The following is a 12,550-nucleotide window of genomic DNA, read 5'->3' on the forward strand; positions in this document are numbered from 1 at the left end:
AGCTACTTGGGAGGCTGACGCAGGAGAATGGCGTGAACCCAGGAGGCGGAGCTTGCAGTGAGCCAAGATTGCGTCACTGCACTCCAGCCTGGGCGACAGTGAGAGACTGTCTCAAAAAAATTAAAAAAAAAAAAATAATTTCCTGGGCAGCATGCAGAAGCCACTATCAACCCTAGGTGGTATTCCCACAAACCCCCAGCTGCTCGGGGGTGGAGCTTGGGGTAGGGGGATATGCTCCTCACTGGCTCTAACACCATTTACCCTTGTAGTATCAACCACTGGATGTTGGTAACCACTTGCAGATAGAAAGCAGTTCTCTGCACACCTCCCATTGGGCTTGGATGCATTTTGGTTAGTGTTTATACTAAAACGCCCATGTAATCCTTCATACTACAGTTTCTCTTCTCCACTGCAAGCACATGACCTTGTTCATGTGTATTAGTCACTCCACAGTTGTCACTAATCAAGGCAAGGTTGTACAATTCCCATGGGGAAATGGAAGAAAAAGGCACACTTAAATCAATTAATTTCAGCAGCATCTTTATTGCAACAAAGAACCTGTAATAAAATGCAACAAAACTAATGTTTCACTTTACATGATTAAAAGCCATATACCTAAAAATGAGAAAACCCATAAGCTTACTGGAGTGAGACATGCAATTCTTTTTATACAAGTCAATGCTTAAAACAGCAGGCACTTTATGTTCTAAAATTAAACACCTGAATTCCAATTTTGCTGAATACAACATAAATTTGTTTTGGGGTTACTTAAAAACAAACATACAAACACTACTTTTTCTTTATCTGTAAAGGACTTATGAAATGATTACCTAGAGCCCAGCACCTTGCACTAACATCTCTATATTTGAGGCTGGAAGATGGCTAGGTGAGGCTGGGAAGGTGGGAATCAAAAAAGTTTCCTTTTTCCTTTATATCTGCTGGGAATAGACACACTCACCTTATATAGTTTAGAAATGGCCATGTCTCTTTTCTTACATCAAATAGCTATAAAGATGGGCTCCCAGGCTTAAGCAAGCACTCTACACTATATTCCAATCCTCAAATCCTCCACTATACCAAGGAAGACACATTTAGTGCAATGAGTTTAATTAACTTCAGAATGTCATATACTAATTAGAAGTACTGCTTCATTAATAAACATGCTTAGCATTTACTTTGGAATGGAAAAATTAACCATTTTTATGTGGTTACCTTTAAAATGTTTTATAGGAATATATTAATATTTCTTTAAAAATTTACCTTTTCTATATATCATTTAACTACCATGAGGCAGGACACCTGGCTGGAGTCCAGCACCAACTGGATACTAACTGGCTGTGTGGTCGTGGGTATATTTCCTCCTCTCTCTCTAGCATGTAGGTTGTTCTTCTAACAAATGAGAATATCAGCTTAGATTAAATCAAAGATTGATTCCATCTTGAAAAATGCATGATTTAATAATGAGAAATCTTATAGGAATCATTCCACCTAAAGAGAACTATGCTATAGAAAGGCGGGCAATACTTTCTGGAAGGAATAAAACAAGTAGTAAAAAAAAAAAAAGTAAGCATCGGTATCAATATCGCATTCTTTTAAAAGGTAATGCATGCATTGTGACCTAATCCTCTTGTATGAGGCTTTGGAAAAGAACCAGGAATGGCACAGAGAGAAAAACTTTCATTCCAAAATTAATCTCCAGACAAAGGGGATAGAAACAAAGTAAACAACATCTCCTGCTGCTTTCAGAGTGAGAAGGGGCCAAATAGTTACCACAGATGAGCAGCTTCATGGACTACTGTTTAGGTTCTTGTGAATCAGTCCAGTGTAAAAAATCACCTATTATTAATCCAACTCCATTCTCTATAGAAGAGTTTCTTAAAGTAGTCCACAGATGACTTACTGTAGGATCGCCTGGAAAGCTTGTTAGAAATGCACATTCCTGGTGTCTACCCAAATCAATGGAATACAAATTTTTATTTATTTATTTATTTTGAGGCAGAATCTCACTCTGTAGCCCAGACTGGACTACAGTGGCGCCATCTCGGCTCACTGCAACTTCCGCCTCCCAGGTTCAAGCGATTCTCCTGCCTCAGCCTCCCGAGTAGGTGGGACTATAGGCACACACCATCATGCCCAGCTAATTTTTTTGTACTTTTAGTAGAGACGGGGTTTCACCATGTTGACCAAGCTGGTCTTGATCTCCTGACTTCAAGTGATTCACCCGCCTTGGCCTCCCAAAGTGCTAGGATTACAGGCGTGAGCCACCATGCCTAGCCTGGGAATACACATTTTTAAGAGTGAGATTCGAAACTCTACATTTCTTTTAGAAGTATCCCAGATGAATCTTAGATTTTGAGTTCCACTACTCTATAATGCTCAAGTAACTATCCCTCTGGATGGTTGTTCAAGTGTACACATTTATCAAGTCTTTAAAAACGTAGTATGATATTTAACCTAGTGCTTTTTGGCTCCCACTAAACTGTTGCTACTTTTATATATTCTTGCCGTTTAAGCTGTTACCCATACTCAGGGGGTACAAACTTTTAGTGAGATTTCTACTGATTGCCTCAATTGACTATGATATTTTCCACACTGGTTGTAAAAAGCAAATTCAGTCAAACTGTCTTTCTTTAAGAGAATTCATTCAGGTATTTTTTCCTGCTAAAGAAGCACAATGGCATTTAAGTGACTGGGAGTGATAATAGAAGCATTCTTTGTGATAGGAGGAAAGGAGAAGGCAACATGCAAAAGGAAAACACCTGTGAACTCCAGAGTACATGAAGTTTTCTAAGTTTGTTTCGGTAAAATAAGAGATTCCACTTTGAAGAAACAGCCTTAATGGGTGAGAGGTTTCAATGGAGTAGCTGCTTAAAAGCTACTGTATACCATTTCTACTTTGCATATATTATAAGGATAGATCCTTCGAGGCCAATTAGTCCAAACAAAACAAAACAAAACAAAACACCCTCCACAGTCAGATATATACTTAAGGGGGAAAATACTTTCTTGGGGAAGAAAGTTACCCAAATCAATTTAATTTAACATTGAAAATATATATAAACAAATTTTGGCATGGCAAAATATCAAACATGAAAAGCAATACATATACAGATAATAAGAAAAAGCGTGGTATCTATTATACAGTATAAATACAAACAGCAAAACCCAATACCTTTCCCAATGACAGAACCACCATATCATCCTGCCATTTCTGGGCTTTCCCTACCTCCCACTTGGTGTCAATGAAGTCCACCTCTTACCAATAGTCACCAACCTTACTAATGGAGGCTGTGCTCTCTATGGGGAAATCTACTCTCTCTGTAGTGATGAGAAAGAAATATAGCAAAATTTTCTTGGAGTGTTGTTTAAAAGTATTGGTAATAACTTTCTAAACACTGAAGTGTGTGATAAAAAGCATCAAACTCATAGATGCCTTCCCTGCCACTGGTGTCAATGTGACCAATCTAGCACCCCAAGACTCTAACAGGGCAGATCTCAATTAGCACCTGAAAGCCTATGAGCTCTCTTCATAGCTAAATCCTAGTGCTAAACCAAGAAAAGTTCATGATCATTCAGAAAAACTGTTTACAGGCTTTAAACACCAAAAAAAAAGAGAGCCATGGCTTGCCAGGGATTAGTTTATGGTAAAGAGGTTATCTGTAAACATTTGTATTTTAAGCTTACAATATCTAAATTATGTTCAAATAATTTTAAAAGGATAAAGTTTAAATTTGTAAGATTTCTAAACCTAAGAGGAAAAAAAAAAAAAGAATTATAAAAGTAACTCTAAGGAACTTTTCCTCCCCTGAATCAGGTTACTCTGTAGCTGTGCTGGCAAGACAGTGATTTATTGATTCTGGTTTCCTTAATATTACAGTTGTTTAAATTTCAGTTTCCAAACATTTTCATGAGTATTTTTGTTAAAACTACTTCTGCTTAGTTTTTAATCAGGCCCTCACCACCTCTTCTCTCTGTCATTCCCCAAACCCAGGTCTCCCCACCCCACTGTGATTCCCTTCAATCTCCTTAAAATTCTAGAATATTTTAATAAGGAAATACCAAATGGAAACTGGCACCACTAAATTTTCTGAAGAATTCTAGTGAATGTGTACTTTTTCCTTTTCTTAAAGGAAAAAAAAAAACTTGCCTGCAAATATTTAAGCTCTAATCATTTGATTAAAAATTTTCTGCCTGTAATTATCAATATCATGACTAATTAAATCCATGCTACATATACAGTTACTAGCCTTTATGCAAAAGGAAAAGCCCACTCTGTTAATATCATCAAAGAAAAATGAGAATTATTTATACTAGATACAGATTAAATTGGCTAAAAACTGGTCAGTGCCAAAACAAGTGTCTTTAGGAGGCCACTAAGTTATCCTTGAAAAATCATTAATGAATGACTGGTTAAGTCAAGTTTAATAGTTACTAGTTCATAACATGCTGGATATGCCCAAGCAATGAAGCATAAGCTATTCAATTACATTTAAGTGCTATCAAATCTGTAACTAGTCAGAGATTCTGGAACTGAACCAAACCAATCACTAATATCATCATATTTTAACAAACTCAAAAGTATACTGTAAAAATACACTAATTAAGTTCATGAAGTTTATAATACTATTAAAAGTGAAAATAGGGTAGTATGAATACATGGTGCTAATGTCTTTTTTTTTTTTTTTTTTTTAGTAATTCTTATGGTATTGCTGGGTCTCTCAGGAATATGTATCATTTGATTTTGAGCACGTGGGGTTAAGGTATTAGATTACTACCACAAACCGTAGACCCCTGCATGGCACCACATTTATTTTCAGGAGTAGATGTTACGTGGCAGGTATCAAAATGTGATGATCAATTCTGTGTTTTCTATTGATTAAACCTCCTCATTTGGTTAAATAGCCAGTGTATACCAGAGAGTTCTACACAGGTCAAAATTATATCACTTTTAGAGCAGCAATACGTGATCCAAGGTTTTCTTGAAGGTAGTGCAAAAGATGCAGTTCATAATGTTCTCCAGATTCAGGAACTCTTATGCTGTGTCTCTCCTGAGGATAGATCTTACCAACAACAAAAAATAAAGATACGAAAAAAAAAAAAGAATTTAGTAATACATCTTCTTCCAAAGCTTTCCAGAGATTTTTAACAGGATTAATAATATGAAGCACAGCCTCTATGCAATATTGTAGAATAAATCCTATCTAAACACTCCTCTCTTCATCTTATGATTTCCTTATTTAACATTAGGCTTAATGATGGATTTATCTGTAGACCAATGGTTTGTTCTCTAAGTGTGGTCTGCAGACTTTCAGAGGTCTCTGAAACCTTTTCAAGGGATAGACACGGTCAAAACTACTTTTAGAACAACACAAAGACATTATTTGCCTTTACTTGTGTCAGCATTTACAGTGATGATGCAAAAGCAAAGGTGAGTAAAACTGCTGGTTAGCATGAATCAAGGCACTATCATTAAACTGCACTAGAAGTCACAGTATTCCTCACCACCACACACTTCCAATAAAAAAGAAAAATGTCAGTTTCAATTAAGTAGCAGTAAAAATTAGAATTTATTAAGTTATAACCTTTGAGTAGAAGTCTTTTTAATATTCTGTGTTTATGAAATGGGAATGCATAAAGCACCTATGCTATAGGATGTCTCAAAGAAAAGTACTAGTGTGAATGAGTCACAAGCTGAACTGCTGCTTTTTAAATGGAACTCCATTTTTAACTTCAAAGAATGACTGACAACTATGGTTATTTAGGGTATCCAGTAAATATTTTCTCAAAAGTGAATGAAGTGAGCTGGTCACTTCAAGGACAACACTGACAGTATTTGTTGCCAATGATAAAATCTGGGCTTTTGAGTTAGAATTTTGGAAAACTTGCATCTACTACTATTAACTAATGAGCTTCCCAATACTTAGACACTTTTCCGATGAGCTCAGTGGTAATATTATTATATGTGATTTTAAAAATATTGTACACTAAAAGGAGTCAATATTTGAAAGACTGGCATAACACAGTGAGCCAGTATTTCCCAGATGGCCAATGCATGGTAAAAGATCCATCTGAAGTATAAGATCCACACTTTAATGTGACAGAGTATGAAGTTTATATATATCACTTCAGATTCCACGCTAAAACCTAGCTTTAAGCCAGATGCAGTAGCCCATTCCCTGCAGTCTCAGCTACTTGGGAGGCTGAGGTGGGAGGATTACTTGACCCCAGGAGTTTGAAACTAGCCCAGGAATCATAGTAAGACTCTATTTAAAAAAAAATAAATAAAAAACAACAAAAAATTCCTTGGCTGAGCATGGTAGCTCACCCTGCAATCTTAGCATTTTGGGAGGCTCAGGTGGGAGGATCGCTTGAGTTCAGGAGTTTGAGATCAGCCTGGGCAACTTAGTGACACCCATCTCTATTTATTTTTAAAAATATATTTAGGCTGGGCGCGGTGGCTCATGCCTGTAACCCCAGCACTTTGGGAGGCTGACACGTACGGATAACGAGGTCAGAAGATCGAGACCATCCTGGCTAACACAGTGAAACCCCGTCTGTACTAAAAATACAAAAAATTAGCCAGGCATGGTGGCGGGCACCGGTAGTCCCAGCTACTCGGGAGGCTGGGGCAGTAGAATGGCGTGAACCCGGGAGGCGGAGCTTGCAGTAAGCCAAGATCGCGCCACCGCACTCCAGCCTGGGTGACAGAGCGAAAACTCCATCTCAAAAAAAAAAAATATATATATATATATATATAAAATATACATATATATAATATATAAAATATATATATATCTAAATATATATATATATATATATATTTAGTCTGGGTGTAGTGGCTGACGCCTGTAATCCCAACACTTTTGGAGGCCAAGGCCTCGAATCACCTGAGGTCAGCAGTTTGAGACCAGCCTAGCCAACATGGTGAAACCCCGTCTCTACTAAAAGTACAAAAAAATTAGCTGGGCATAGTGGTATGAGCCTGTAGTCCCAGCTACTCGGGAGGTTGAGGCATGAGAACTGCTTGAACCCGGGAGGCAGAGGTTGCAGTTAGCCAAGATCACACCACTGCGCTCCAGCCTGGGTGACAGAGCAAGTCTCCATCTCAAAAAGAAAAAAAATAAAAATAAAAATAAAAAAATATATATATATATAATTTAAAAATATATATACAATAAAAAGTATATATTATATATATTTAAAACAACAAAAACAAACAAACAAAATCCCACAACCTTTAAGAAACAACCACTTGTCCAGTTTTGGTACAGTATCAAAGAATAGTATTTACAATTAACTGAAAAAGCTAAAATACTCCTCCCATTTCCTTTTTTTTAAGACAGAGTCCACTCTGCCACCCAGGCTGGAGTTCAGTAGCACGATCTCGGCTCACTGCAACCTCTGCCTCCCGGGTTCAAGCAATTCTCATGCCTCAGCCTCCTGAGTAGTTGGGATTACAGGCATGCACCACCACACCTAGCTAATTTTTGTATTTTTCGTAGAGATGGGGTTTTACCATGTTTGCCAGGCTGGTTGTGAACTCTTGACCTCAGGTAATCCGCCTGCCTCGGCCTCCCAAAGTGTCGGGATTACAGGCATGAGCCACTGCACCCGGCCCCATTTCATAACTACATACTCTGTGAGGCCAAATTTTTCTTCACATACTTTAGTCGAAACAACATATCACAACAGACTGAGTACAGAAAGAGACATAAGAATGCAAGTGTCTTCTTTATTACTATGTCAGACATTAAAGGAATTTAGAAAAATGTAAAATATTGCTGTTTTTCTCAGTAAATTATTTTTTGTTTTGGAATATAGTTTTTCTCTATGAAAAATGTGATTTGTGTTAACATGTAATAGATTATTATTATTATTATTATTATTATTTTGAGATGGAGTTTCACTCTTGTTGCCCAGGCTGGAGTGCAATGGCGCGATCTCAGCTGATCGCAACCTCCGCCTCCCCAGTTCAAGCAATTCTCCTGCCTCAGCCTCCCAAGTAGCTGGGATTACAGGCATGCGCCACCATGCCTGACTAATTTTTGTATTTTTAGTAGAGACGGGGTTTCTCCATGTTGGTCAGGCTGGTCTCGAACTCCTGACCTCAAGTGATCCACCTGCCTTGGCCTCCTAAAGTGCTGGGATTACAGGCATGAGCCACTGTGCCGGGCTGATAGTTTATTATTTTAAAATATTTAAAAATTTTCTCAGTTTTCATATCTTACATGAGAAATATTGATTGATATAATTGACATAAACAAAGTTCTTTGGTAGGTAAAGGTGTCCTGAAACCAAAAAGCTTAAAAACTACTGCTATAAATATCTCATAGTTTAAACATAAATATCAACTGAAATGTTAAAAAGGAAAAAGTAATTTTTTCATTTTTTGTGTGCACATAATCTGTTTAAGGAGTAAAACTCAGTTTTAAGAAAAACTGGAATAAGGAGCAATGAATAATGGAGCAATGGAGGAGAGTAACTTGCTGGTTTTTCCTCCAATGTCAATGTAAAATAAAAGAAAATCAAAAGACCATATAATCAGGCCCTAAAAATCCTTTTACAACCATGAAATCAAAATAGCACATCCTCACCCTTCAAAGTGGAAAAAGAAAAGCAAAGGAGAACAGTGAATGGACTTCCTGTCATCTTTTCCATGCTTCCAAACTGAAAGCAGATACAGACACACAGTCATGTAATCTGACAGGCAGGTATGTCAGCCTGACTGCAACAGAATCTTAATTTTTATCCAACTACAGGCACTACTAAATATGCCTCTTACTTTAGTTCTCTTAAGCAGAGGGTGGACACTCTAAAAATCTGGCCTTACCCCACAGTTAATAGATTTCAAAGTAATCAATCACTAATCATGACTGCATTTAACTAGAAAATGTAGAGTAACTCACCTGTAAATCATATGGCTTTCCAGCCCTCACTAAAAAACTCAGTAATATACTGGTATGTGCAAAATGGACATTCTCATCCAGGAAACCATGTAAGAGCAGTAAACGATTTGGTCTGGAGAAATGGAAATATTAGAGGATTAGGCAAAATAGTAGAGTATTTGGGAAAACCATTTCACTTATTTAATCATACTTAACCATATTAACTTCCTTATACTGTAATGTTAGAATAAGAATTCAGTATTTTCAATATTAAATTTGTAACATATTAACCAGATGCCACATGCAATGAAAGATTAAAAAAAGATCTTGTGTTCAATTTTTCATAATTAAAATATTAGAACACATCTATAATTATAGCATGTCCCTAGAAGAACTATTTGTAAAATATATTCAGGCAAACATAAAATTTTTTCCACCTTGAAAGTCGTGTACTTAACTTTTTTCAGCAAAAACAACTGCTTCAAATATAACTTGTAAAGAAACATTATATGAACTGGCCTGTAATTCAGTTTTAAGAAACAGCCATGCTATTCTAGTATAACATTTGTCTTGGTTTTTCAGTATTTGAATTTTTCATTAGGATTAAAGACAATTTTTTAAAATACAATTGAAAATTTATAATCTTCATTTTAAAGCTTGAATTAGGCTGTGCCCGGTGGCTCATGCCTGTAATCCCAGCACTTTGGGAGTCTGAGGTGGGCAGATAGCTTGAGTTCAGGAGTTTGAGACCACCCTAGGCAACATGATAAAACCCTGACTCTACTAAAAATACAAAAAATTAGGCGGGCATGGTGGCACGTGCCTGTAGACCCAGCTACTCGGGGGCTGAGGTGGGAGGATCCTCTGAGCCCAGGAGTTTGACGCTGCAGGGAGCCCTGATCATGCCACTACACTCCAGCCTAAGTGACAGAGTGAGACCCTGTCTCAATTTAAAAAAAAAAAAAAAAAAAAGCTTGCACTTACTCAGAGGGGAACTTTTCTGCTTGCATGGCCACAGATCCTAAGTAATAGCCCTGTTCATTCTGGTCAGGGTGACCCATATAACGTTCCGTGTATCCTGTATCATAGAAGATCCACAGAGTGACTGGGGCCCCAGCAATAGCAACCTGCATAAGATGACATTGACAGTCAAGTGTGGTCTGGAAAAAGAGAGTGGCTAGCAGTGAGATCTTACAACTGCAAATTTACAGTCTAAAATTATCCTTAAGCTTTAGCCTTACTACTGGCGCATACATGTCTTAGGCAACTCAGAATACGAAGTGAAGTGCCAAGGTCAAGAATTTGATACTCTGTGAGTCAGTTTCATGTTCCATGGGCATTCTACATACCAAACCTTTAACCTGGGCTAGCTGAAATATGAAAGCCAGGCCCGTTATTAAAAGACAACTGAACTACATCCTGCTACTGAGGAAAAAACGTGCGAGAACTGTCAGTTTTATGTAAAAAAGGAGCCACCTTTTTTTTTTTAAGCCTCTGCTGGCAGTATAGAATTTAAAACAATAAATGAAATATACTAAAAATGTGCCTCTCCTATACGTAGTTTTATATTTAAATACTCTATTTTCTTGACAGCTACAAACCTGGGAAAATTATGGAAGTGGTCAGAATTTATTTATGGTTATTATAAAGATTATCTAGATATATGTGCAAGAATAAAAACCTTATTGTTTTTGTTCTTAAAAATAAAAATTAAGGGTCAGGTGCAATGGCTCACACCTGTAATCCCAGCACTTTGGGAGGCTGAGGTGGGCGGATCACCCAAGGTCAGGAGTCTGAGACCAGCCTGGCAAACATGGTGAAATCCCGTCTCTACTAAAAATACAAAAATTAGCTGGGAATAGTGGTGGGTGCCTTTAATCCCAGTTACTTGGGAGACTGAAGCACGAGAATCGCTTGAACCTGAGAGGCGGAGGTTGCAGTGAGCCGAGATCGCACCACTGCACTCCAGCCTGGGTGACAGCAAGACTCTGTCTCAAAAAAATAAAATAAAATAAAATTTTTAAAAATTACTTTTCACTGTAAAGTAACATCATGTTATTGAAATATTAAAAAAGAAACACTACTCATAATTCCTATTCTCAACAATTGTTATCATCCTTATGTAATTTCTTCTAGTATATTTTTCCAAGAGTTTGTTTACAGAATTGTAAGCATTTATACATTTAATAATTAATTCATTCAACACATTTATTGAGGGCCTACTATATGCCCAGCATTGTGCTTGACTGCTATGGATACAATGGTGTACAGGGCAAACAGGTCCCTGCCCTCATAGCTTGCAGTCCAACAATTAAGTAATTACAATCCAACAGGTATGTTGTATGTGTTTTACTAATCATAACCATCTCCTACACCCTTTGGCATGTATCTATAAACAGCCAGTAACTGGTTATCCAGTTGACAGATTTAAACATTATACATGTTTAAAAGAAAAATATATATACACACACACACACATACATATATATATATCTACACACATAAAACTTGAAGGCTGGGTGCAGTGGTTCACGCCTGTAATCCCAGCACTTTGGGAGGCCAAGGCAGTCACTTCAGGTCAGGAGTTCAAGACCAGCCTAGCCAACATGGTGAAACTCCATCTCTACTAAAAGTACAAAAATTAGCTGGAAATCGCTTGAACCCAGGAGGTGGAGGCTGCAGTGAGCCAAGATCGTGTCACTGCACTCCAGCCTGGGTGAAGAGCGAGACTCCGTCTCAAAACAAAACAAAACAGAACAACAACAAAAAACAAACTTGAGATATATATACATTTCACATGGCTTTTAAACATACAAACCCTAACATTCTACAATATTGCCAACTCTGGGCCAGGCGCAGTGGCTCATGCCTGTAATCCTAACACTTTCGGAGGCCAACGCGGGTGGATCTCTTGAGGTCAGGAGTTTGAGACCAGCCTAGCCAATATGGTGAAATCCCATCTCTACTTTAAAAAAAATAAAAATAAAAATTAGCCAGGTGTGGTGGTGGGCACTTGTAATCCCAGCTACTCAGGAGGCTGAGATATGAGAACAGGAGGCTGAGACATGAGAATCACTTGAACCCAGGGGCAGAGATTGCAGTGAGCTGAGATCGCGCCACTGCACTCCAGCCTGGGCTACAGAGCAAGACTTCGTCTCAAAAAAAAAAAAAAAAAAAAAATTGCCAACTCTGTAAACCTTCAGAAAATAGACATTTTCATACATCCTCCATTTACAGAAAAATCTACCCTTATTGCAAAAATGAGTATAATAGGAAGTCACATACCCTGAAGATATCTGACCTCTGCATTAATGCCATCAGGGAGAGGTATCCTCCATAGGACCAGCCGTGGATGCCCACACGATCTAAGTCAATGAAATCATATCGAGAAGCTAGATATTGGAGTCCTTCCACCTGATCGTCAATTTCTATTTGACCCTGTCAAAAAAGGGAGAACATTTCACTGATTCTGATGAATAAAAGTCTCGTAAGAGTGCTTTCAAAGATGATAAATGTTTTTACTAAAAATACCTGTAGGTGTTTTAATTTTTATTTTATTTATTTTTTGAGATGGAGTCTCACTCTGTCACCCAGGCTGGAGTGCAATGACGCAGTCTCGGCTCACTGCAACCTCCGCCTGGTGGATTCAAGTGATTCTCCTGCCT

General features: G+C 37.7%; 1 protein-coding gene across 11 annotated transcripts in view; it reads right to left on the reverse strand.

Moving 5' to 3' along the window:
- Positions 1–523: 523 nt before the first annotated feature.
- Positions 524–12,550, reverse strand: part of DPP8 (dipeptidyl peptidase 8) — a 75,245-nt gene continuing 63,218 nt past the window's right edge. For 8 of the 11 annotated variants that reach the window (XM_019010659.4, XM_063698620.1, XM_063698622.1 and 5 more), the window contains 4 exons: positions 12,171–12,323; positions 9,870–10,012; positions 8,907–9,018; positions 524–5,060 (listed from right to left, as the gene is read on the reverse strand). In XM_019010659.4, the coding sequence (XP_018866204.2) occupies positions 4,938–5,060; positions 8,907–9,018; positions 9,870–10,012; positions 12,171–12,323 (531 nt within the window). In that variant the 3' untranslated portion in view covers positions 524–4,937. Of the gene's footprint in view, positions 5,061–8,906; positions 9,019–9,869; positions 10,013–12,170; positions 12,324–12,550 lie in introns of those variants that run through there. The other 3 variants (XM_019010662.4, XM_063698621.1, XR_008671647.2) reach the window with 2 other exon arrangements.

The sequence above is a fragment of the Gorilla gorilla genome, chromosome 16 (genome assembly GCF_029281585.2).
Source record: "Gorilla gorilla gorilla isolate KB3781 chromosome 16, NHGRI_mGorGor1-v2.1_pri, whole genome shotgun sequence".
Taxonomy (NCBI): domain Eukaryota; kingdom Metazoa; phylum Chordata; class Mammalia; order Primates; family Hominidae; genus Gorilla; species Gorilla gorilla.